The sequence below is a fragment of the Amborella trichopoda genome, chromosome 12 (assembly GCF_054954075.1).
Source record: "Amborella trichopoda isolate Santa Cruz 75 chromosome 12, AtrichopodaSantaCruz75HAP2 v2.0, whole genome shotgun sequence".
NCBI lineage: Eukaryota > Viridiplantae > Streptophyta > Magnoliopsida > Amborellales > Amborellaceae > Amborella > Amborella trichopoda.
The window spans coordinates 20,794,611-20,822,506 of NC_142347.1; the positions used below are offsets into that span (position 1 = coordinate 20,794,611).

At 38.9% G+C, this 27,896-nt stretch overlaps 2 protein-coding genes across 5 annotated transcripts in view; both read right to left on the minus strand.

Moving 5' to 3' along the window:
• Positions 1-672: 672 nt before the first annotated feature.
• The window catches only part of LOC18436980 (Pseudouridine synthase family protein), a 48,561-nt gene continuing 21,337 nt past the window's right edge, over positions 673-27,896 (minus strand). For 2 of the 4 annotated variants that reach the window (XR_002281413.2, XR_016046445.1), the window contains exons 9-11: positions 9,993-10,103; positions 1,330-1,376; positions 673-1,226 (exon numbers count right to left, since the gene is read on the minus strand). Coding sequence is in view for 2 of the 4 variants with exons in the window: in XM_020668954.2 (XP_020524613.1) it covers positions 876-1,226; positions 1,330-1,376 (398 nt within the window). In the remaining 2 variants the exon portion in view is untranslated. The remainder of the gene's footprint in view (positions 1,227-1,329; positions 1,377-9,992; positions 10,104-27,896) is intronic. The other 2 variants (XM_020668954.2, XM_011626144.3) reach the window with 1 other exon arrangement.
• On the minus strand, positions 15,405-18,862 carry LOC148779484 (uncharacterized). The gene is made up of 3 exons (XM_088854451.1): positions 16,233-18,862; positions 16,019-16,140; positions 15,405-15,928 (listed from the first exon to the last, which is right to left on the minus strand). Exons 1-3 carry the CDS (start codon positions 16,759-16,761, stop codon positions 15,773-15,775), a joined length of 807 nt encoding a protein of 268 aa, XP_088710577.1. The 5' UTR covers positions 16,762-18,862; the 3' UTR covers positions 15,405-15,772.

The following is a 27,896-nucleotide window of genomic DNA, read 5'->3' on the forward strand; positions in this document are numbered from 1 at the left end:
TCGTAGGGTCGTTATTTGACACCCACCTTATTCAACCTAGCATGTCCCCATGAAAGAGTATTAAAAAATCTTAAAATTAATGTTTTGAAGAGAGCAAATATGGTGCGTTACAAAATGTTTGTTTTAGTACATGGCAAAGTTCTCATTTTTGTTTACAAAATGCTTGATAAATTTCTGTTTGCGAGATGTTTGTTTTTGTCTGAGTTTTAGTTTACACATACACATATATTTCTTTTTACGTTTTTGTTGTCTGAAGTTCTAAATCATCGTTCATTTACTTGATGAACTATTCCTTAAAAAAATGATCTCTCAAGGTCTTAAAATCCCATTTCCCCTCAAATATACGGTTCCAGGTCAGTCTTTGGAAGATTTGAAGCATTTTTAAACTCTAAAATCAAATTTATTTCGGAATAAAGTGTTCTTTATATGGAATTGATATTGGGGGTATCTGAAAATTTTCAGGACACAAAATCCCCTACTTTAAGAAGGTTCTATGAGATGGAGGTGGTCCCGCTAACAACCTAATATAGGCCCTATAGAACGTTAAGTAGCATAATTGCCAGCACTATTTCATTGTTATTTGGGCATTACTATATTAGAAAGCTATCATGAAAATCTGAATTTATGCATTTTATTTTTTAAAAAAAAACGCAATACACGTGCAAAAAGATGGGCAACATGAGGAAGATGCTTTACCATTGGGGACTGTAGTTACAAATGGGAAGGATACCCGAGAAAGGATGACACGCACAAATCGAGAAATGATCCCTACTGATTTCCCAAAACAAAAGAGTTACAAATGGGAAGGCATAATATCCAAAATTACAAAATTATTGAAACACCATGACATATGGAACTCTAGGCAACTTTCACCCCTAGAACAATTCAGAATTTAATATATCCCAACTTCTCCGCATGTGCAGAGGTAGAGGAGCAACTAAGTCAAGTTTCTCCAACTTTGAGAGATCATCTACAGATTGTTCATGCAAGTGCTGAAATGCCAATGACATATTGGGAAGAGTCATCTGCCTGCAATGGAGATGCAACCGTGGCTTTTTGTCGGAGACGCTGCCTCCCTCCAAGTCAAGGCCAAATGGTGCCTTCCTGTTCAATCGCTCCTCAAACTTTAGTGTAGGGAAAGGCTTCCATTTCCTATGAGCATTCCAACCATACTTGTAGTCTCCTAAGATGGGTGTTCCCAAGACTTCGGCACAATGGACACGTAGCTGTGTTGAACAAATATACAAGAGAGCATAAATTAGAAATAAAAATAATCAAGGCCAGCTTATTTTTTACTCTTCCTTCTAACCCGTCGTCTACGTGTCTTACTTGATGCTTTCTACCGGTGCGTGGGTAGAGTTCCAGCCATGTAAAACCTATAGAAGCAACTCAAAAACAGCAATCAATACAAGTACACAAACAAATTATAATATTAGCTTAATATTTGAAAATAAGATTGTCTATATCAGATACATTTGCTAGGAAGTGACATTATAGATTAAAAACTGGAAGTACATGAATAGTAAACAGAAATAAATCACTCCAATCAGAGCACAAAGAAGAAATGGTGAATTCCTTTGGCAGCTCTGATACCTGTTTCCTGTCTAATAATAAAACACATCGTTCAATATATCTGTGGATGTGAAATCACACTAACAAAATATAGGAAAGGCTAAAGTAACAATTAATCATCTTCATGCAATTGAGTATCTTGCGATCTATGAGATTTGTTTGGATGTCTGATGAAGAGAATGAAAGAGATATGCTTACGTGATAGAAACAAACAAAAAATATATGAGATGTCAAAGCAACCTGCTTCTAAGCCAAGAAAGTGTTCATGTGAGCGATATCCTCCAAAGCTGTAACAAGAAGAAATATCGTTTCTAAAATACACCTATAGGATAGATGCACAAGAACTTTCAAGCCAAACAAGTGGACACGTTTAAAATGTTTGTGATTTAGTATACATTACTCTTTTATTAGGCTAGGCAAAAGTTTTTGAGCTAGTACAGGGTTCTGAAGCAGCCGTGAATAAAACATGCAACCTTTAGATGGCTCCAATAAGTGGTAGCATGACAAATAATGGAGTAATGCTGACAAAGGATGCAAATGACTCCTACAAGTCAGTAGTATACTCCAAAGGGATCTAAGAAGGGTGAAGACCTTAAACGTTCCCTTAACCCGTCCCAATCCTGGGTAGAGGAGTTGGGTTGTGCTAGCTAGGCAGCCAACGTAAAGCTTTACCAAAACTTTCTATGAATCCTAAATCTAAGCTATCTGCTTATGCTAAGGGGTTCCCTGCAAGCGACGCATTGTACTGGAACCCAGGAACCCAGGTTCAGTGAGCAATAAGTAAGGGTTAGATAGGGTGCTCCCCAAAAGCGCGCCTCAGCGCCGCCTAATTGCGATGAACAATATGCAAGACATTCTGAACGAGCGCGGGTAAAGAAGCTAGTCCAAGAGAAGTGGATTTCTCAAGCCATATGAAATATAGGAATGCTTATAGGTAAGAATATGGAACTAATAAATACAATGAGATGAAGACGAGTAACCATTGTCTGTCTACAGGAAACTAAGTGGAAAGGGAAAAAAGCTAAGTAAATAGATGGGTATAAACTTTAGCATATAAAAAAGGATAATAATAGAATGGCGTAGGTATAATTGCAGGAAAAGATTTAAAGGATAAAGTAATTAATGTCAAAAGAGTAGGTGATAGGCTCTTATTAATTAAACTCGTATTAGGGGATGAGATAATTAACGTAATTACTACTTACGCACCACAAGCATGACTAGCAGATAGAACTAAGAGACAATTGTGGGAGAACATGGATGGCCTGGTCTAAGACATACCAAATGGAGAGAGGACATTTTCAGGAGATCATATAGGGAAGGATAGTTGAGGATAAGAAGGGGTACATGGTGGATATGGGTTCGATGAAAGAAATAAGATGGGTGAGGCTATTCTAGATTTTGCTATGGCCTACGACCTAGCAATAGCAAACAATTACTTTAAAAAGTGAGATGAACATTCAATAACCTATAAAAGTGGATCATATAAAAGTCAGATAGCTGCATCTTAGTTAAGAAGGTAGATCGACCATCATGTAAAGATTGTAAGTTAGCACCAGAAAGAGTTTGACTGCACAGAATAAGCTCGTGGTTATGGACGTCTGCATAAAGAGTCTGAAGAAAGAGGTGGAATTTAGAAAAAATAAATAACCTTATTTAGGGAAAAATTAGTTAAAGGAAAATTGCTCACTGGGCGAAGTAGAGATGTGCAACCGAAGTGTTATGTAATCGCTTATAAAATCTATAGAACAAATATGAGACCAGCTTTGCTTTATGGGGCAGAATGTTGGGCGATCAAAGAAACAAAATACCATAGGATGAGTGTAGCTGAGATGAAGATGTTGAGATAGATGAGTGGCAGGACAAAGGATAGCATTCGAAATTAATACATTAGGGAGAACATAGATATGGCTCCAATAAGCAATAAGATCAGATAAAGTAGACCTAAGTTTGCTAGCCATGTGCAGCACAAACTCAGTGTAACACCTGTTAGGAGGTGCGAGTTGGTGCAAGTGGAAGGCCCAAAAAGGGCAAAAGGTAAACCCAAAAAGACATGGTTGGAAGTAGTGAGAAAAATATGGGGACTTATGGCCTCACTGAGAGTATGGTCCTTGATAGAGTAAAATGGCAAACTAGGATTCGTATAGCAGGCCCCAAATATTTGGGAAAAAACTATGATGACGATGATGACAATGAATGTTAAAGATACTCTTGGATTACAGTCCAATCTCTAAACAAAAATGATTCACTATCACTGTATATATTGTAGATCCTTGATCTCTCGTGATAATTGCTTACACTATGACACATACCCAATGGACATATATTGTGTGGAACCCGCTTCCACATTTGTATGCATATAGTAACACAAGTTTGTACAACAAATGTGCCCATGTATGCAAAATAAAATATTTGCGATGTTATCGTGATACACAAGTATACAAGTGAGACATGTACATGTTGAGAAACTCTCGTGTAACATGCAACCATGGCACGCGTACAACATAGAACAACACGTGTTCAACATGCAAGTGTCATGTATTGTGCTCACCAATAGGCTTACTCTATGGTTTTCTTGAATTCCATAAGTTGACGCATTTCTTTTTTTAGAAGGTTAACCATTGTACTGTTATAAGATCTACACTTACTAGGATTGCTTACTTTGGCAGGCGATCCGTTCTGGATGATCAATCCTAAGATCCCAAAAGGGATTTTCTAGGTATTCGATTTCTAGAATTTCGAATCTCAATCCCTAGAACACAGGGATTGAGTTCCTTGGATTTAATATTGTATGGACATCAAATCCAGCCCCCTAAATCAGTTTTTTCAGTTGATGAATCATCTGTAGATAGAAATTGTATTAGCATGCAACACCATGAGTGCAAGTGCTAGAGAACCATAGAAAGTGGAAGATATCATTAAGAACCTGTTAGGAACTCGTAGTCACTAGGCTGTGGTGCTATTTTTATCTAATTGGGGAACTCTATTGTATCTAATTGGGGAGCTCAATTCCTAAAACACGTGGATCGAGTTCCTTAGATTTAAATTTGTATGGACATCGATCCCTATCATGAGGAGCTTCAGGTAGACTCGATTCATTGATCCAGCCCCTGATCTCGAAACCATTCCCAATTCCATTCCCAACAACTATGATAAGGTCATATACATGTTTCTGTAAAAAAATAGCAACGAACAATTTGGGCACTCTATCATGTCAATTTGAGAGGGGGAGGTCCATCAAATGAAGGGTGAGAAACCGCATCTATACATAAAAGCATGAATAAAAAAATAATACAGCCATAAAGCAAACTCTCAAAAATGTGACAATCGCTTCATTGGCCCCTTCAGTACTCCCTCATGCAGCGCCTTCTTAAGCAAGTGGTAGCCATGGTGTTGGCCACCCGCTATGTTTGCTAAAATGAATATGAATAAGCCAATAAAGGTCCAAAATCTGGTCAAACAGGTGCTCAAGTTGCCAGGGGTAAAGGGAGGATTTAGTGACCCATGAGATGACATTACTGGAATTTTCGGAGACCACTAGAGAGGTGACATTGGGTTGAATCTCTTGATGTCCTCAAGGAGTGTTGTAGTGTCTGCAAGAGTGGAGTCAGCAAACCCAATAAAGCCAAAAAATGAGATGGGCATCTTTCATTGGCAGTATCTTAATAAGCCACCGAAATGAGCTGGACTATGACTCCTTGTTTGGTGCCCTCATATTAGAGGAGTGCGAGATGGTCAGTTGTCTATAGGATAAAAATGGTCTTCCAATTGTTAAGGAAATCAGCAATTGAATGGTTGTTGAAAGTTTTAGCATTTTCGCTCCAGAATATGACCAAGGCTTCCTTTCAAAAATTTGAGTGTTCTTCTCAGTCCAAACCACCCACAATGTTGCCATCACTTGGGCATGCCAAAGGAAGTCGACTGCTTTAGACCAAGGAGGGGAGCTAAACGCCTGAAATAGTTGGGGAATGGATTGCAGTAGGACAAATGACCACTCAAAAGTTTGTACCATGTGAGCCCATAGTTATGCCCTCAGGCCACCTTAAAGCTAAGAAAGAGGTGTTCATTGGTTTCTTCAGAAGATTTGCACATCTTCCACCAGTTCGATAATTTGAATGCCCCTACCTTGGAGTTGGTCTCCAAAGAAAGCCTGGATTTTAGGGGATTGGCTTGAGCCAAGTTTTGCTGGTTATAAAGGGGGTTAGGGGTGTTTTAGGGCATGGGAGCGACATGCAGCCCCACAAACTCAGGCATGGCATTCCCACAAAAGCTTGAAGGACATAAGAATTCCACTCAGATAATCAAATTTTCAAAAAACAACTCAAATTCAATTGGAGAACTATAAAGTGAACCTCATCGTACGTCTGTATCTGATAATCCAAGATCAGTGAAGCTCTTCATAGGAGAAAATAGACATCTGGATATACTAATGAATTCTTTCCAGGAATTGAAACCAATGCAAACTATGGAGAGTAGAACCCAAAAAAACTCTATTGTAGATGCTGAATTCTATTCTCAAGTCCTATATTTATAACTATTGACAAGGACTTACAGAGTCAAACCTCATGATGACCTCTAAGGAAGATGTCTTACTATCAGGCCATGTTTCATGTTTTTGTTGTGCACTCAATGCCCTTACATGTAATCTATTGCAGAAGATGAAACTGCCGATGAAGCATGTGGGATCCAGTTGCAGGTCCCAAGGATGATCATTATCAAAACCTTTTCCACACTAATTGGGGTCAGTGACACAAGTCTTAGCCTTCCATTATGCTCTATCAAGGGCCATACCCTCTTGGAGGCCATAAGTCCCCAAATCTTTTCTCACTACTTCCAATCATGTCCTTTTCGGCCTACCCCTTGCCCTTTTTGAGCCTTCCATTTGAACTAACTTGCACCTTCTAAAAGGTGTTGTACTGGGTCTGCACCACACACGGCCAGCCCACCTAAGTCTACTTTTTATCATCTTATCGTTTATTGGTGCCACACCTAAATTCTCTTGAATGCATTCATTTTGAATTTTATACATGCTTGACTTGCCACTTATCCATCTCAACTACTCATTCTATGGGTATACCGTTTCTTGAGCGCCCAACATTCTGCCCCATAAAGTAAAGCTCATCTCACAACTGTCCTATAGAACTTGCCCTTCAGCTTTGTTGGTATGTGGCAATCAAATAAAACTCCGGTTGCACATCTCCACTTCGTCCACCCAGCTCTAAATCTATGTGCTACATCTTCCTCAATCTCTCCATTTTCCTAAATTATAGACCGAAGATATCAAAAGTGCGCTCTTTTTGGTATTTCTTAGTCGTCAGTCTTAACTATTACTTCGTCTCTACTCCTATTATTTTTAAACTTGCATTCCATATGCTCTTAGTCCAACTAATTTTAAAGTCTTTAGATTTTAGAGTATCCCACCAAAGTTCTTTGTGTTGACGTCATTTCGGGTCTCATCGATCAATGTTATCTGCAAACAACATGCACTATAGTACCTCATCTTGTAGGTGCCTAGTTAAGTCCTCCATAACTAAGACAAACAGGTAAGGGCTCAATGCTAACCCTTGATGACCTATTGTTACTAAAAACTTACTCATCTCTCCAATAGTTGTTTGTACACTAGTTAGTGCTCCCTCATACATATCTTTCACTAAGTCGATATAGTGTCTAGAGACTCCTTTCTTTTCCAACACCCACAAAATCAAATCTCTAGGTAGTCTATCATAAAGCTTTCTCTAGATCAATAAAGACCATATGGAGGTCTTCTCCCTACGCCCTAAACTTCTCAGTTGTCTAAGTAGGAATAGCCTCGATTGTTGACCTCCCTAGTATAAAACTAAATTGATTTTCTAATTCACTCGTTTCATGTCTTAGTCATTACTCAATCACTCTCTCCTACATCTTCATAGTGTGGCTTATAAGTTTGATCCCTCGATAGTTCACAAGTCGCATATTTCGCAACGAACGTACTACTACTCTTCCTCAGTGATGAAATCAAGCCAAAAGCCATGATTGTCAGCCAATGTTTACCATCTACAGTGAATCAACCCCCTCTTATTGCTAGGAATGTTGATTGGTGAGGCTTTACCACCATTCAACACAACTAGAGAGAAGGGTAAAAGCAATTGATAATTCAACACCCAAGTTAAACGTATTGGGCAAGGATCATGGAAGTCCATATGCTCTTTAACAACAATTTTAGAGGTCCAAATCATACTGTGGTTAACATATCCTAACATGAAGACATGACCTCTCACATCAACAAGAATCCACACTAAAAGAAAATTGCTCTTCACACATTGGATACTATGTAACGACTTGTTGAATTCAAGAGGTCAATAGCGCTCTGAATCATGCCAACACTGGAACTAGCGGATTTTATTTAGTCAAACTAAGAGATATCTAGTAGCTCAGATGGCCAGTTCAATTGTAACTCTATCACTAGGTAAATTTGTTAGTTCTACAAAAATATCAAACCTAGAGTGCGATAGAGGCTAGAATAGAAATAAGTTTATCTACTTTGTTATGGAGTAAGTGCATGGGTCATGTCCTATTTGTTCAAGGACACACCTCATACTAAAACAAGGCAAAGCATGCTTGGTCTCTAGCAAACAATGCATTAAAAGTCGGCCTAGCTCGACACCTGAGAGCCAAGGCCTCACCTAGAGTTAGGCAAGTGGCTACGGTGTGCGACCTCTGGGTGCACACCTATGTGGCGAAGTTGTCGCTTAGGATGGCGCCTAGCTCGTTGGCCAAGACACTGGCTCAAGTCTCATATTGTGTTTTTCATTGTTGTTGTTGTCATTGTTATTGTAACATTTCATCTAGTATTTAGTGGTGGTCGTGGTGTTATTCATATATTTCATCAAGCATTTGGCCCTTTTCTCTTCATCAAATACCTGGAGTGCAACGCTCTCACACACATATTTTATATATATATATATATATATATATATACCCGAATCATGTATCGAGGTCGCAATTCCAGTTCAAAATCATGATTTCGTTGTTGCCCCCAGGAAACACGATTCTAGAAGATAGGAAGCATGTTTCCAAGTTTCTCGAAACGCATTTCAGATTATTATTTGAATCTCGATTCCTAGAAGCTAGGAATCTAGATTCCATATCGCAGAATTTGTGATTCATAGTTGCACAACAATGCGATTCAATGTGCACGAGACGTTGACTCTAATTTTTTAGGAATCGTGGATCCATTTTGTCTGGAAGCAAGATCCATAACATCAAAAGGCACGCTTTGTAGATGCATTGAGCAATGTTTTGATCAATGTCGAATCAAGTTCTAATGACACAGAATCAACATTCATATGCAAACGTTGAATGAACTACGTTCATAAATTGCATGTTGTCAAAAAAGCTCTAGGAACCCATTCTATGTTACCAAAGGAGTTCCAAGAACCCTTTTGTATCATATTACATTCGTACAAGATTAAATACCCATGATTTGGGTTTCGGGACTGTGATGTTCTGAGCCAAAAAGCCTTAATAAACTTTTGAGATGAATCCATGTAAAATAATCCTTATCAAGTTACCCAACAATACATATTATCAATCTATAAATCACATAGTGCGTGGCAGCCCCACCTCAAGGTAAGACATTTGGGTGGAGACCCAAACATATGGAATTGCTGACAGAGATGTCGCTCCGCATAATATGGTTGCCCTTAGTAATTGTACTAAAAATATGGACTCCAGATTCTAAGCTTGTAAAAAATGTACAAATTCAAATATTTTCTCGCAAAATACTTCTATTATATAGCAAAGGGGATTGGTGTGCGATTCTTGAATTGTGGGAATTTTGAATCCAAATATATGGGCACAACAATTCCAATAATGTAGGAATCAAGATTCCTATTTCATCGAATCACAATTCCAGAAGCCATTGAACGGTGTGGGGTCATGTGCGATACCTAAAAGGTAGGAATATTGATTCTAACATGATGGGATACCGATTCCTACAAATAGGAACCATGGTTCATATTTTATTGGATCACGATTCTGATTATTGGGAATCATGCCTCCAATGATTTTTATTGTACAAATGATGATTCCCAGATTAGGAATCATCTAGCACACGCAATTCCGCAATTCTGATTCCTAAAGCGAATCAGAATCACAGGCGTTTACAACTACAGTTTCAACCACCCACACACCCTTTTTAATGTTATCTAAAAGATGCCTCAACACAAGGCGCCACCTAGGCAGCCGGTTACACATTTTAAACAACTGATACATAAACATGCAAAATAAATGTCATTGAGAATTCTCCTGTACACCTTTTTTTTATAGTCCTGCACTATCAAGAAATGGGAAGAAATGAGATAACAACACCATGGTGATGGTCAGAGATGCATTATGAAGCAAATTAAAAAGCATCAAATGACAGCTAGGTGGTGAGAAGGGACCTGTGCAGCAGCCTGTAGTTCAACGATGTCACCAATAGGAAAGTTCAACCAATTAAGCACACATATCATACATTTGTGCTAGCTTTGATATTTTGGAGTTCAAGGTTGCCTCTGCATAGACCAAACCCCCATTTTAAGCTTGGGTCATTTCATATATTATTGAAAGCAAAAATTTTGGTTTTGGTTCTGCATTTCCAATATATGTTTTCAGAATTGTGCAAATTTAAGACCAGAACTTCAGGGTGTTTTGCCCAAAACACAGACATGAGACTAAAATAGCCTTAATCCATAAACATTTCTGCGATCAGGCAGGCCCTTGGCATCACATGCCTGCCTCTGCGGACTTATATGGACTGTTCTTGGTGGGCCACCTAGGCATGGGTGGTGAAACTTTCACTGCTACGTGTGGCATCCAGGCTCCCGCCCCTAGTGCTTTTTAATGCACTAACATTAAGGGGACATGGAAGAACAGGGATGAACAAAAGAAAAGATGGAAGTCAAAAGAGGAAGAGAAGGGAGAAAGAAAAATGAAACCACTGATTGATATTCATACTTATCTAAAAACATAAAAAATACCTTCAACATTAAGCATTCAATTTTGACTGCTATGATTTAGCTTGCCACTAAGCCACGCACATGTCAATTTAAAAGATTTCTATAAATGATATTATTGTACCTTGTTTTCCACAACAGTTTCATTTGAAGTTCATGATCCAAATGGATTTTGTCATACTTAGGAATCAAAATCCAGACTCAAATAATGGAACCATTGTTTCCTCAAGGCTTTAATGCCCAACCTTGTCTAAAGACTTGGCAAGGTTCCATGTGGAGCTGACTAAGGCTCAGGACTCAGGACTCAGGGCTCAAACTTAGTGAGTCCACACCCACGACCCGTCATACAAACTACACCCACTCTTCCCCACCTCCATGAAATCAACCCTCTCTTTCTCAAGCAAATAGTATTGAGCATTCTATCTCAGTGATCTTTGCTGGCTTCCCAACAAGAAACCCCCACTTAAAGCCATGATTCAAGACCAAAAGCCTAGAGTTGAGAGTAAAAGAAGGTATTTGGTGATTAGGCACACATCAATCACCGCAAAGTCATGACAAAAATAATTTTATCTAATGAGAATCAAAAGCGTTACTATCAAAAAATATTATCAAAGAGAAGACACTTTCTAATGAAAAATATCTTTTGAGCTTCTGGAATCATCTACAAATTTAAAAATATGAACAGAAAATTCAAGAAAATATAAAAAAATAGAAAAGGAAAAGTGATGGGGTTTAGAGAGAGAGAGATTTTCATGTAGAGATGGTTTAGAGAGATTTTTTCATGTAGAGATGGGGTTTGGAGAGAGATATTTTTGTGTAGAGATGGGGTTTGGAGAGAGATATTTTGTGTAGAGATGGTGTTTAGAGAGAGACAAGAAGAGATTTACCCAAAAAGAAGTGAATGGGAAGAAAGGGTGTCAATTTCCTTTTCAATAGAAAGAGGGGTAAAACAGTCCATCACCCCTCATATTATTCTTACGGAGTAAGGGCTAATTTCAAATTTTCAAATTTAAAAAGGCCTAAGTCTTAAAAATCACATTTTGAAGGTTTTTTTGCTTAAAAAGCCATAAGACCTAATAACAGTAATGCCAAATCAAAGCCAAAACTAAATTATTTATTAGAGGAAAATTGGCATAGGATTGTGTGCCGATTTTCATGTGTGTGAGAATGTTTGTGTGACAACATATATAAATGACTCCAAAAATTAAAGCAAGAACACGATAGAAAATAGGGAACACAAACTTTTCAATAAAGAAAATAAATGCTCACAAATTAGATTCAAGAATCTCCAAGACTCAGGTAAGCAAGCCCTCTTAGACCATCCGGCTCACATCATGCCAGAAGATGCCCCAATAGTTCGGCTCTCTCTCTCTCTCTCTCTCTCTCTCTCTCTCTCTCTCTCTCTCTCTCTCTCTCTCTCTCTCTCTTGAGTCAATTTAAGGCATGGTTTGCTAGGGTTTAGATGGGGTTGGAGTTTTCCCCTCTAGATTATAGAAACCTAGAGGTAAAGCTAGGATTTCTCTCCAGCTTGCTTTCTCTCTAAGGGAGCTTCTCTCAGACTTCTAGGTTAGAGCTTTTCTCTCTTGGGTTAATACATGGGTGGAAAATCAACATTTTATCCCATCATTTCTTGAAACTTGAAAGGGCATTTTTGTTAGGGTCAAAATGACAAAAATATCAACATATGCCCTTGAAAATCTTACTAACATTCATACCCATCAACTTAGGCCTTTATTATTTTATTTCAGGCCCGCAAACGGATGATTCAACACCACCAAATTGTAGAGAATTCCTTCACAATAGTTTTGCAACAAACTTCACTAAAAAACTCTAAGAGTTTGAGGCAGTTATGTGTCTTTTTTGAAAGAAGTGGTTACGTATAATTCAAGTCTATAAAATCAAAAACACTTCATTTATTAATTATTGAATCTGAATTCTACTTACAAATGCCTAATATAGGCTGAAAATAAAAATTAAAACCCTAAATACAAACTAGAACCTTTCCTTTTACTGCCAAGTTAAGTAGATACAATCCATGTAACCATTCTGGTTTGTATGGGTTTCTACCTCGGCTTTGTATTCTTTGAAATGGTCTAGGGCCTCTGATTTTTCCCACAACAGGTATTACATGGCCAAAATGGGGGTAGTCATCAATGACAGTGATAAAGTGTCTCTTGCAGCCCTTAGTAGCCACATTAATAGGTCCACAAATGTTATGGACAACTTGTAAAATCCCAGTAACTCTCTAAGCTTTCACAAAGGATTTCTCAACTAGCTTCCTTTAACACATGAGTCACAGACTCTGGTTAAGTCTCGAGTGAAATTTTTCAACATCCTTCTCTCTTTAATCTCTCCATTCTTTTATGATTTACATCCTCAATCTCATATGCCACATGTATGCATCATAATCATCATTATAACATGAGACATAACAAATGGCAACTGTGAAGAAACCATCTACAAGAAGACCAATCATGACCAATTCAACCCAAATTTCACCTCCTCCGTATTGCTTGTAAAAATGGTGGAATATCCAACCTTCAGCCAATCTAGCAACTAAAAATAAACCCTTCCTCATATGAAGAGCACGAAGAGTTTGCTTTGGAACCATGCTCTTGCCATTTTCTAACTAAATGACATAATCTCCAACACCTAAATTTTCAATTTTCTGGTTGCCACCCATAAACATAGGTTGATCCCTAAGGAGCAATAGGCATGAAAGTTCTGACGCTGTCCTTGGTGTTAGACAAATGGCAATGGATGCCGAGTCAAAACATCATAACCCTTCCTTAGGGTTCGCTAGCATAGTCTCAAAGACTACACAAGCATACTTCCTTTCGCCCTTCGGATTCACATTCTCCAGAGCTTTGCAGTATTTCGCAGTGTGCCTGAATTTCTTGCAATTATAGCACTGCATATTCTTTAAATCCTTCTGTTTCTTAGGCCCATTATCCCCCTTTTGATTCTCATTAGTCTTACTCTTATTCTTGCCCTTACCCTTCTTTTTCTTGAATGAACCAGAGTTGGGTTCAATTCACTAAGTTTATGGATTCATTCATAGCTGAAGTATCACGAGTCATCCTCCATTCTTTTTCGACTTTAAGCTTGGTGATGATTCCGTCCAGGTTCAGCATACTCTCTTTTTCAGCGAGGGCTGAAATGAAGGCTTCCCATGAGCTTGGCATAGCCATCCTTAAATCCGAGTATTGCTTCATAGCAAATGTCTTTCTTGTGAGGGAAGGAGTGGCATAATGGGCCTCAAGTTTCTCATGAATTTCTTTTGTAGTCTTCAAGGGCTTATGCTCGAAGGCACATCCATAAGGAGGTGCTTAGCTAGGGTGTTTTTGCACTCCTACTGAGCATAGGCATTTTGTATGGACTGCCTTTCATACACATTTGCTCTCGGTTGGGGGGGGGGGGGGGTTCTCGGTCGGTAATCATCTAGCTAAATCCCTCTTCGAAGAGGACACAACCAATCGTTCTCTTCCAACTAGCATAGTTCTTTCCATCGAATTTTTCAAACATAATAAGCTCAGCATAAAACTCTTGGCTACCATCTTTCTTGACTCAAAATAATAGAGAAAAAGCTCCTAGACTATAGCAGTAAAATATGGAAGCTCTGATACTATTGAAAGAAGTGGCTATTTGGAATTCAAGGCTATAAAATAAAATAAAAAAAATCTTTTTTTCTTTATTATTGAATTTGAATTCCACTTACAAGTACCACAACACACTGTAGTAAATGAAACTTAATACACCAAATACAATCTAGGAACTTTCCTTTTGCTGCCAAAATAAGTAGATACAATCTCGGAATAAAAACCAAGCTTCTGCTGTCAAATTGAGTACAAATAATATTCCTGGAAAACACAGTAAATATGGAACTGAAAAACAAAAATAAAAAGCCAAGGAGACTCGATTATGCTTAGGGTTACCCCTATAGGATTTAGTACACCCCACACCCAGTTTCCTGACCGAAGGCGCACTTCCTTACTGAATTTTCAGAGTTAGGCAATATCTCTTAACTAGGGTAGACTAAAGCATAGAAACACAATTAGGTAAAAAAAGGCACTTCCCTGTTTCTAGGGTTAGAGGACTACAATTAGGGCAAAAAAGGTGCTTCCCTTTTTATAGGGTTAGACTAGTCCTCTCTCTCTACAAAACCCTAATTAGGGTTAGGTGTGCCACTCTCCTTAATTTGTGGCGTGCCACTATTGGTGAGAGAGAGGAGAGATGGGAACTATTAGAGATAAGGGAGAGAGAGAGGTCTCAATACCCTCCCAAAGGAATGCCTATCCAATGACGAACCTTGGCCAATAGGAATTTAGTAAATTTGTAAGGTGATAGAAATAAATCGAAGCAATCCTGCCAAAAATCAGTCGTCATGATCTAGGAAGGAATACTGAGAACTTTATCCCCTTAATATTTGATCCATATCCACTTCTCGTCTAAATAGGATTAAACTAATTTAAATATTTTCCATCGTTTTAAAAAGTGCTAGGCGGGTCCTAAGCGGCCTGGGGGTTCACCCAGCGCCTAGGCGGGTGCCCAGAACCTGGGCAGCCTAGTTGAATCCAAATAAGGAATCTAGCATTCTACAGTTATGTCAATATCAGTTATATGTATTGCAGTACATAATTCAAATTATATTACATATTATTTAGCATTTAGCACACACTCCATAAGCATAACCATAATCCATAAGTCGGTTCATACTCCATATCCAATTAAAACTTAAAATTTTCCAACCAACCAAATTATCAAACCAAGTTATCATATAGTATCACACCAGTACTGCAGTACACCACCATGAGGAAGAAAACAAAATTGAATTATAAAACTATGAAAGTAATACTTGGAGACTCAAAAGAATCTTTAATAGTTCAATAATCAATACACAATACTTCAATCAAAGTTCAAACTTCAAACTTTAATAATTATTCAACAATCAACATTCATCAATCATCATTCATTCATCATCAGAAAAACTTAGGTCAGCTGCATTGGCATCATATTCATCGCAGTCGACGGAGCAGTCACTCTCCTCGACATATTGGTCGTCCCTGTCCTCCTCCGTCTCTTCTGAATCAGCCTCTTCTTAATCCTCTTCTTCCGTCCTTGTTCTCTATGCAGAAGATCTAGTGGCCCTAGGAGGGTCAGCTGATGCCCCTGAAGCATCCATGACCATGTCCCATGTCAAGCCTTCATGCCTCTCAACCTCATCATCATCAACTAACCACTCCATAGCATGGTCCATATTTTTTGATCTGATGGGGTCTCTTTTCTCTCTTAGCAAACCCGTCCTTCAAGAATCGATTGTACTTGACATAGACTAGGTCATTGAGCCTCTTTGATTCAAGCATGTTCCTTTTCTTTGTATGAATCTAACAAAATCAAATGAAACTAATTAAAATCTAATATCTATGGTTCATGTATTATTTATAAAATTATACAAATTACCCTTACGGCCTTACCCCTTCAAAAGTACTCCAATTGCGCTCATTACCGGATGAAGAAGAAGTGATTAGGTTTAAGATCCGAATGGCCAACTTTTGTAAATTTGGAAAACTACACCCATGTTGGCTCCACCAATGGGCTGCAAAGATATAGAAAAAAATTATAAATAAATAATAGAATTACTTGATTGCTTGAACTTGATAAAGATGAACTTAAGAATATTATTAATACCTGGTCCAGTTTTGGTCCTTTGCCTCATCACCATTGGAGTCCCAAAAGACTTTAATGAGCACTTGTAATTTATCAGCTCATCAACACATATAATATCCTGCATTTCAAGATCAGGAACTAGCACCTCTACACACTCATTAAATCCATTCATAATTGTGTCATTTGTTTGTATATCCTTGTCAAAATAAAACAAATCTGGGTTCAAAAAATAACCAGCTGCATGCAATGGCCGATGTAGCTGCCTATCCCACTGCTTATCAATAATCTCCCAAACAGGCTTGTAGTGGGTTTCTTTATCATTGAAATTTTGGGCTATCTCTCTTTTGCATTTCTCCATAGCATCATATATGTAGCCCATAGAAGGTTTGTCACTATCAACCATGCGAAGGACATTGACAAGAGGAAGAAATACCTTAAGAGCACCCTTCACCCCTCGCCAAAAAGCCATAGAAACGATAATATCTCTCACCTTCTTCCCAACCTGATCTTTAAACCATTTGCATGCTCTCCACTCATCCGAGATAAACATTTGCCTCAACTGCACTCTCTTCAAATGTATGCTATCTAGACATAAGTACCAGATCGCAAATCCTTCACAATCTCTTTCTTCTTTGTAAAGGTACGCATCTTGATGAGGGTGAGATGGTGGCTATAAATGAAATTTGTAACTAACTTGGCCTTTTTACTGCACCTGATATCTCGGTTAAACCGCCAAGAGCCTCAAGCATGAGGTCCATACAATGTGCTGCACATGGTGTCCAAAAGATTCTTGGATAAGCTATGCGCAACAAATTAGATGCAGCAACATTAGAAGCAGCATTGTCTGTGACAACCTGTACAACAAGATGCTGCCCAACCTCCTTGATTCCCTTCTCTATCACTTGAAATATGTAATGGGCATCATGGATATGATTAGACCTCAAAAAAACAGTCCCCACAGGGCAATTCACAAGCAAATTCATCTGACTTCTTATCTTCCTATCACTCCAAGTATCAATCATAAGAGAAACCCCATACTGAGCCCATGCATCCTTCTTAAGTTCTACAGCTTCCTTCGTGGCAGTCACTGCCTGTTTTAAAAAATGCTCTGAAGCTCATATGCGGTTGGGGGTTTCATCCCAGGGCCAAATTGGCCAACTGCCTCTATCGCAGCATAGAAGCTGCTTAAGCGAGCGGTATTGAAAGGAATGCCCACCTCAAAAAACCATGTAACCAGATAATACGCAGCTTTATCTCTCTCTTCCTTCTTCTATTTTCAATGGTGGTTTGCTTTTTTGTTTTCTCTCTTGCAACCTCAGGGTCAGGCCGAGGTAAAAAACTATCCATAGGGCCTCTAACCCGAGGCTTTTTAGTCCCAGAACCAGAAGCAATTACAACTCCCTTCCCCTTTCTCCTAATAATGGATTGCTCGACCTCTTGACATCCCTCCCCAATCCTTTCCTCATCACTATTATCATCATCAAAATCGACCCGAACTTTAGACCTAATCTCTGCTATAGATGCAATTCTCTCATCTTTTCTCATTTTCACCATGTTCAAAAAATTCTTTATTTACTCTTTAACAGCATCAGGAGTCTTTTTACATGGGGCAACATCCCCCTGATACCGGCAAGATGTTTCTTGAACCGGTTTATGCCCCCTTTTGTATCCTTTTCACAAAACTTGCACCTTATGCAATTTTTATCATTAGCATCTGGTTTATAGCCCTATTTCCAACCGAGATCACCACTCCTCTTAGATCCTGAAGAAGACATCTCAAAAATAATATAAATTACTAAAGCAATAAAAAAAAATCACTTACTTTGAGTTTGAATGCTCAATCTTCAAACTTCCACTGCAAAGATGCTTCTAAATACTCAAAATCTTCTAAAAAACCCCCTAATAACTTTGCAAAATATCAAAAAGTAAATATAATACCAATAGGTGATGTTTTGATCAATTTTTGTTAACTTTGAGTAACCCTTCGATCCTAAAAAATTCACTACAATCTAGTTTTTTGGAGGCTTTCTCTCTCTAAATTTGGCTCCAACAAGTTTTAGGTTTCAAATGAACCTAAAACCCTAATTTTTGGCCCTTAAAAACAAAAACAAAAACGATGAAAAATGCCCTCACCAAATGGTTTTTCCATCCCTGGGCAAGGCGCAGGCCCTGGGCGCTAAGCGCCCCCCTAGGCGGGTTTCGTACCGCCTAGGCAGCCGCCCAGGGATCGAACGTCCAGATTGGCCGCCTAGGCCTGGGCTATGAGCCCAGGCCTTCTGGACCGCCTAGGCGCTGGGCGGTCCGCTTTTTGAATCACTGATTACAGCTCCCTTCTTTAATAGCAAGCTAAGCACGTGTCACTACAGTGCAAAGGGGAACTCTCTCAATGGTCATGTACATGTATCCCTTTTTAAGGATGCTTTCAGTAATGTAGATGACATATGTACATGTAGTGCATAAGTTTTTGAGGATTTAGTCATCGCTCTCACAGGCCAACATCTATGCACAAGAGACTACATAGCTCTCCTGGCCTATAAACTATCCCAGGGTATCTCTCCGACGTCAATAAAGGATAATCCTCTATAAACCCTTTTCGATGGTGCCACATGAAGGGTTTGGACATGACCGGGGCCATAGATTGCCTAACCCTTGGTCAGTCAAACAATACACACTCCCACTAAAGTGTATAATACATTATAAATGTCTTTGACATGCTCGCACGGCCTTTAAATGCCACAAACCCCAACATTTTTGTGGGCTTAGATCCAAAAATAGCAAAATACATCATTCCATTCACATTTTCTATTTATTTCACCAGATTTTCGAAGGATTCGCTTTATCTCAGTGCCATAGAATTGTAGGAAACGATCCCACAAACGTTTTGCCTCGAGAATCACCAAAAAACCAATATATTGGATGAGTTACCGGTAATTTATTGTATCTAAAACATGATTTTCAGCAACATCAAAAAAATGGATCACAAATCAGACTCAAGATCTTCCCCCATCTTCAACTTGATCATGGATTATCATACATACGCGGAAAACCAAGTGTAGTGAATCTATAGGATCAGACATCATCCAAAAATTTCTTATGGAAAACCATTGTCAAGAGGAACATATCACCATATCTGAATCAAAACTCCATGGGGTTCCAACAAGATCGACTCCAAAAAATCACTCAAAGGGCCATTTTGCAATATTTTTTAACACAAAATGATTAGTATCACAAGTTAACATTTGAATAACATGTGATAAGTGGTAATCTAAAAATTTTAGTAAATTCCATTAAACGATGTCAGATTGACATCAAATTTAGATTTAAGGATTTTTAGGCATTTGCTAGCATTTTTAGGAGTTTCAAGCCGAACAGACAACATTTCAAATAGTAACTTTTGTAAATTTGTCCCTTTTGTCGTGCCCACAGCTATGTACCATAACATGTAGAATTGGACTTTATCATATCTCGGTCCTCAGGCATCGTATCAAGCTGATTTCTAGGGGATATTGATGCATTGGGTTTGTTCTATTTTACTATTTTTAGATTTTAAATTTGTATTGTACATTTTCTTCCTTGCAGAGATTTACGGGGCAAAATAGGAAGTTTTCATTGAGAGTAAGGATATATTTTGTTAAAGGTTGTAGACAATGGAATCCTCATTTTAGGGGATTTAGCTGCCTGAGAAATTTTGTAAGGGAGGAAACTTCGGGATTTTGTTAGGAAGATATTAACATGAGTTTAAGAGAAGTAAGGAGGTGTGAGATTAAAGCATAAAAAAAGAGAGGTAGAGCAAGAGGGAAAGTTGTGGGAGATTTATTTTGTGGCTTTTTCTAGCTTATTTTATTCTATCATTATTTTTAGTTGCATTTAAAGGGAAGATGTCCCTTCTTTATAAAGAACGGTGAATTCAATAAAGAAATAGGTTTTTAGGTGGACTCTCTTGCAGACCCTGAGAGAGGGTATAATCTCTTAGCCTCTTTTTTTTTTAATATTTTTTCTCTACATCAAGTGGTTACCAAACTCTAACATACCAAACGAAATCATGATTTTTGCTTCAGGCTCACAGTGTTGGATTTCATATATTACATCATGCATATCTTCTTCACAATTGATTTTCGAAATTTCTTGTGCTTTTGGGTTATTGGCATCGTCTTTTGCATTGAGATCTACCTCTTCATGTTTTTGTTTGTCGTGTTATAATCTACTAAGTCGATCTTGATGATATCGTTGTATTACTCCGCCAAGGTCTTCTATATGTCTCTCAAATTTTTGAGCCAATCGCTCCAATATTTGATCAAATCAATCCAAAGGCTCCATATGGTGTATGGATCTCTGATCTCAAAGCTCTACCAACTGATGCAGGGAAAAAATAATCCAGGAAAAATAAAAAGGCAAAATAAGGGATGAGTAAGGAGAAATTATATCCTATCTCAAAGTTTGCAAGAGAATCCACCCCAAAGATCTTTTCACACGACCCAAAACCAATTTCTTTACTCAATTCACCATCCTTCATCTTCCCTATAAATAAACTAAAGCGAATAATAAAGGAAAATAAAATAAAATAAACCATAAAATAAACTCTCCCCCATGTTTTTTCCTCTCTGTCTCTACCTCTCTTTCTCTACATGTTAATCTCTCACCTTCCTACTTCTATCAAAATCACATTTTTTTGAGGAAATGGTTAACTTCGGATTTGAAGTGTAAATGAATTACATCAAAACAAAGCTAAAGACGGCATCCCACATGTTGGGTACTCAGACTACCAAAATATAGTTGGAGGGGGGTGATTAGAATATAGAAAAGAAGGTAAAAAGAGAGTAAAAACACTGAAAACAAAGAGAGAGACGAGGGCTAAGAATACAAAAGTAAAAGTCAACGACCCAAAGGTGGGTGCTCAGATTATGAAGTAAACAATTGAAAAGGTACATACAATGGTTAAAAATTATACAAGGCTTGAGAAGAGAGACGAGAACCAGAGAGAAGCAAAACTAAAAATTCAACTTGTACTTGAGAAGGCTCTTGCCTCTTAGGATGGTGCCGCCTTGAGAAAGGGGCAGGGTTGTAGTGGCTTCACAATGTTGTAGCGGGTCTTCAAGTTCACATGTCCAATGTGTCAATGCCGCGATACGGAGGAGGGTGACAAGGGTAAGAGGGATGAGAGGTGGGGGAGAGATAAAGATTGAGATGGAGGAGATGGGGGAGAAGATGGGCTGAAGAGAAAGAATAGTGGGGGGGGTGTGGATTGAGTGAACAGAGAGGGGGAAGGAAAGAGATGAGGGTGTAGAGAGAGAAAAGGTTGTGAGTGATAGATAGCAAGAACAAACACGAGCAAAGGGGAGTAGAGAGGGGGAAGGAAAGAGATGAGGGTGTAGAGAGAGAAAAGGTTGTGAGCGATAGATAGCGTGAAAGAACACGAGCAAAGGGGAGATGAGGGGGGTAGGGGAGAATGGAAGAAAAGAAGAGAGATTAAGAGATGAATGAGAGGTGGGGGAGAGATACAGATTGAGAGGGAGGTGATGGGGGAGAAGAAGGGCTGAAGAGAAAGAAAATATTAGGGGGAAGGGGGGGGGGGGGGGGGGGAGATGATCAAAGAGGGAAAGAAGCAGAGGCGGAGAAGCGGCAAGAGGAGGAAGAGAGGAGAGGCAGAGGAAGAGGGAGAGAGCAAAGAAAAAGGAAAATGAAAGGTGTGTAATATCAGGGAAGTAGGGGTGCACCTGTGCCTTGAGTTGGTCCTTTTGCCAGCCTGTTGGCTTAAGTATTAGCCTCTCTAAGTATATGCCAGAAAACAACCTGTGGGAGGGAGCTGCCAAGGAAGTAAATGGGCTCAAATATAGAATGAAGGCGCCATGGTAGCTGGCCCAGAGAATGGTGTTCCTTGAGTCTGATTCGATGATCAATCCTTGAAAGTGTGGCCCAAATGGAGGCACTCGTTTGAGGCTGTCAAGGAGAGAACCATAGCCTCAGCAATGGTAGAGTCCATAGGCCCTGTGAACTCATAAAAGGTAAGGAGAAGGCCAAAAGCATCTTCCAAAGCACCGCCAATACTAGAGGTCCTATTTTTCCTAGGGATGACCCATCCCTGTTGAGTTTTAGGACACCAGGTGGGGGGGGGGGGGGGGGGTCCACACTAATCAAGTCTCCTAATAGGGGTAGATAAGTTTAAGAGGGATTCCCAATTCACTAGGAAGTGAGTGTTGGGGATAGAAGCAAATATTGGGATGAGCAAGGCCCAGAGGGAGATCAAAGCTGTAATGAAGTCAAAGATAGATCGTTGGCTCTTTGATGTACCTCTAAATGTTCTTGAATTCCTCTCAAGCCATATGTTCCAAAGTAAGGCAGAAACAGACAAATGCCAAAGTTTTCTTCCATTTTTAGAAAAAGGTGGGGCAAAGAAGGTTGAGAAGAGGTTGTTCAAAGAAGGCGGAGTAACCCACTGAAGGCCAAAGAGTTTGAGCATTGAAGACCAAAGACCTGAAGAGACCTCGCAGTAGATGAAGAGGCCACTGCGAGGTGGGGGTTATAGTCTCCTCCTCTTGGAGGCAAAGGATACAATGATTAGGGAAGGAGAGCCCTTTTCATTGAAGCCGGTCCAAGATGAGGGTTTTGCCTTGTAGGAGTGCCCAAATAAAAGCTTGGATTTTGTGAGGGATTGGCAAGGACCAAATTTTGTTCAGAAGAGGGTCAGAATTCAAATTAGAGAGTAAGGAGGAAACAGAGAAAGAACCTTGAGGGTTTGGAGACCAGATGATCGAATCTTGTCAAAGAAGAGGGCTGAAAATGGGGGTGAGCAATTAAAGTAGAGAGTTCAGGGAAGTGGATTTCTGGTCGGAAGGTTTCTCCAAGAGATGGGGGCCCAAACCAATGCCAACCCTCCAAATTTTACGTAGTAAGCAACCATATCTGCCTGGTTATTGGCTAGGAGAAACAGAGAGGGGAAAGCCTGTCCGAGAGGTAAATCTCCCTTCCAAAGGTCAAACCAGAATTTGATTTTGTGACCATTTGCTAACCTAAACCTAATGCAGTTGAAGAATGCTGATTTACTAGAGGTAATGCATTTCCAAGCTCCAGAAGATCTATGGGGGTGGGATCGCGGCAGCCAGTCCTCATTTCCTAAATCATACTTGGCCTGGATGACTTGTTTCGACTAGAGGGGGTGGGGAAAGTGAATTTCCACCACCATTTACCCAGTAATGCAAGATTCATGGTTCTAAGTTTCTTAATGCCCAGCCCCCTATTTTTCTTGGGGGTGCACACTTTATCCCAGGCAATAAGGTGGAATTTTTGGTTGTCCTCAGTACCAGACAGTGTTTTAAAATGCGGGATGCGGCCCTGATGCGGTGGGGGGCCGATGCGGCGATGCGGCCCGGATGCGAGTGCATCACGATGATGCGGTCAATAAATGTAAAAAAATTCTAAAAAATCTAAAAAAATAAGTTAATGCATAGAAAAAAATATGAAGGTGATATATGTGATAGTAGGTATTTTAGTTTAATGATTAACTTCAGAACTATTAGCTGTCGAATTTCTGAATCCAGTTATCCACTATCCCCTGATAGAAACTAGAAACTTGAAACCAGCTTCATAAAGCATTCAACAATCAACAACCGTAAGCACAAACTTGCACCATAAGCACAACCATCAACAACCATAAGTACAATCATAAGCACAAAATAGTGATATTACAAAATAAAAACCAAAAGTCAAGTTCAAGAAGAGTTAATAGTTAATAACTTAATACAATCATCCATTTTGAGAGTCAATTTTGAAATTTGAACTTCATTTTTTCAAATATCAATCAAACAAGTCATCTTGAGAGTCGTCATGCGCATCATCAATATCATCCTCGATGGCCTCCATGTATTCTTCTTCATCGGTCTCCTCTGAGTCAGCTTCTTCCTGGACCTCTAAAGCTAATGTGCTAGTGCGACTAGACCCAACAGCTCCTCTACTCCTTTGTGCTCTACTATAAGGTCGATCTTCTTCATTAACCCCTGTTGCTAGCTCGACATCAAGCCATATAAGATCCTCACCCTCAAACACACGCTCTTGTCTTGGATCCACGATCCACTCACTTATGGAATCACCATCAGCTTCATATAATTGAATAGGGATGAGCTTCATGCCATTTTCATACCTCTCCCTAAACCGCTTGTTATACCGCACATAAACCACATCATTCAACTTTTTCTGCTCCAACCTATTTCTTTTTATTCTATGGAGCTGTAGTAGAAATTTGAAATCAGATAATTAGATTTTAGATTAAAAAATTAAAATTCAAGAAGTAAGGATTAAGGAATAAGGAGTAAAGGACTTACATGCTCAAATGTACTCCAATTGCGAACTCAACCAGATGAACTACATGTGAGATGCAACACTCAAATAGCGAGACGTTGTAGATTTGGTGTCTCGCTTCTATATAATGCCCACCATGCAGCTGTATAATATTTTATAATTTAGAATATAGTTAAAAATTAAGGGTATAAAATTAACAATGGAACTATACATAAAGTAAGAGATAAGTAAGATTATTTTTGGGCTTTTTGCCTTTACATAGATCTGTAGTGTCCCTATTTCGAGTGGCAATATCTCTCCTAAAGTTTCCCAAGGCTAACTTGAACTTAATCAATTCATGGCTCTGGATCTCATCATGGATATCTTTGTCTGGCACCAACCTCTCCAGTACATCTAAGAACCCACCATTTATTACACGATCTGATTCAATGGATAGGTGCTTGTAGTGAAGAGATGGGTTTAGAAAATAACCGACTGAATGGAGGTGCCCGTGAAGCTGGGTATCCCATCTCCTATCAATAATTTCAAGCATAGCCTTGCACATATTTTCATCATCCTTTAAAACATCTTTTATTTCAGTTCTTGCCCTAGTCATTGCCTCATGTATGTAGCCCATGGCGGGCTTCGCAATGCAATAATTATTTGACTACAAAAAGATGTATTCAAAATAACGTTTTCAGCCTTTCTCCCATCCTTATGCTTTGACCATTTGCTTTGACTTCATTGCTCTGAAGCAAACATTGCCGTCAAGGCACTTTTTTGCTTGGCTAGGCTTCGAAGAGTGAGAAATGAAGTGGAAAATCTAGTGACAGCCGGTCTCACTAATTCTCTCTTCTTTGTAAAAGACCTCATCATGCTTAGGACTATGGTGTGAATGTAAATAAATCCAACAACAAACATAGCTCTTGAAATCACCCCACTAAATAAAGATGTTGTACCCATTTCCTTAAGCATAAGATTAACACAATGAGCTACACAAGACGTCCAAAACATATGCTTCCTTTTCTAAGTCAAGAAATGCCCAGCTGCAGCATAGTTGGCACCATTTGTCAGTGATAATTTGTACCACATTTTGCTCCCCAACAAAATCAACAATCTCATCCATCAAGGCAGATAAGTATATACCATCATGTGACTTGTCTAATGCATCCATAGACTTAATAAAACAAGTACATGTTGGGCAGTTAACCAAAAAATTAATAAATGCCCTAGATTTCCCATCGGACCAACCATCACACATAATAGTGGCCCCATATTTCTCCCACCCTTCTCTCTGAGAAATCAAAATTTTATTCACATCAAATACAGCATCCTTCAACAAGGGCTCCCAAACCTCGTGTAGTGAAGGAAGAATAAGTCCTGGGCCATATTGCCCAATTGCCTGAACCATACATGCAAAACTATTCAGAGTTATAGTATTAAAAGGAATGTCGGCCATGTAAATCCACTTTGCAATCCACTTATATACTGACTTTCTCCGTTCTTTCTTATATTTATTGTCAATTGTGGTTTGCTTTGTTTTTTTCTTTCTCTCCTGAACCACAATTTCGGGGCTAGGGGTGAAAAAAGAATCCATTGGCCCCTCAAAGAGAGGTGTTCTTCTGTCAGCACTACCACCAATATTTATAACCCTCTCTCTTGAGGTTGGAGTATGAGTACCCCTTTGCCTCATAGTAACTTCAAACATATCATCATCATCATCATCAACATCAACATCATCAAATAATTGTATATCATCAAGTAATTCCTTTCTTTTCTTTTCTTTTTTCTCTTTATCTTTTTTCAATCTATCCAAATATTCTCTAATCTCCTTTTTTATATCATCTGTAGCTTGTGGGCATGCTCTTACATTCCCAAAAATTTCGGCTAAATGCTCTTTTTGTCGAAAAATACCACCCATATAAGTATTTCCACAGAGCAAGCATATCACACAATTTCTATCTTTCGGATTTTTTAGTTTAGCATACTTCCATGCCGGATCCTTGTTACTAGAAGATTGGGAAGAAGACACTGTCCCAAAAATAAGTATAACAGTATTATTGTACAAGAAGGAATAAAAAGTTACCGACTCTGTGAAGTAGTGCTCGATTTCTTCACGGCCTCTGAAATCCCCAATTTCTTATCATAAATTCACCTTAACATCCCCAAATAAACAATAAAAGGAATCAAATGAACCTCCAAGTATCAAACAATTGCCAAATCGAAGATTTGGATGAAAAAAAAAATTTTGCCAAATTTTTTTTTCCTTCGATTTGATGCAAAAAAAGCCACAAAAGTGGCTGGAAATCTTTGATTAGGGGGTATAGTAACCCCCCAAACAGTTTCCCTAAACATTGGAACAAAAAAAAGACCATTTTGCCCCTCCCTGAGGGGCAAAATCGAAAAAAATTTCATGGAAACCGATGCGGGCGAGATGCGGTCTGATGCGGCCATGATGGGGATGCGGCCATGATGCGGCCATGATGTGGCCTAATGTGGCCATGATGCGGCCTGATGCGGCGCATATGCGGCCGCATATGTCAAAAGCGCATATGCGCCTGAACGGGATGCGGAAGCGAGCGCATCCCGCATGATGTGGCCGCATATGCGGCGATGCAACCGTATTTTAAAACACTGGTACCAGACCATAAGAAATCACGCATATGCTTCTCAAGGCGATGAATAACAGAGATGGGAATTTGAAAGAGGGACATATGGTAAATTGGGATGTTGGCGAGAGTGGCTTTGACAAGGGTGAGTCTTCCCCTAAACTCACATTAATCTCTTCCTAAGAAAATTCCTAAGTTTCTTTCCTAATAAAATTTTGAAGACAGCTAAATCCCCTAAAATTAGGATTCTCTTATCTACAACCTCAAACAAAGTATATCCTAACTCTCATAAAAAACTTCCTATTTTGCCCCTTAAATCTCTACAAGGAAGAAAAGACAAAAATAACCCAACACATAAAATCTGAAAGGGAAAATTTCATATAGAACCCTAATTCTTCATATTATTTCATGATAGACCCTCCTTCCATTTTTCTTTCAAGCGGCATAAAGAAACCCCTAAAGATCACCCCCTCATCTCTTATCTCCCTCTTTTATTGACTTTTAACAATAAAAATTAACCCCAACAAATCTTTTTATACCATTTCAACCTAATAACTTTTTTAACCCTCTTTTTCCCTTTCCACTCATTAAAAAAAAATTTGAGTTGAAATGGTATAAAAAGATTTTTTGGAGTTAATTTTTACGATCAAACGTCAATAAAAGAATACGATAAGAGATGAGGGGGTATGGTGAAATCTTTTGGGGTTTCGTTGTGCCGCTTGAAAGAAAAACGGAATGAGGGTCTACCATGAAATAATATGATGAATTAAGGTTCTATTCGAAATTTTCCCGATCTTAAAATAGC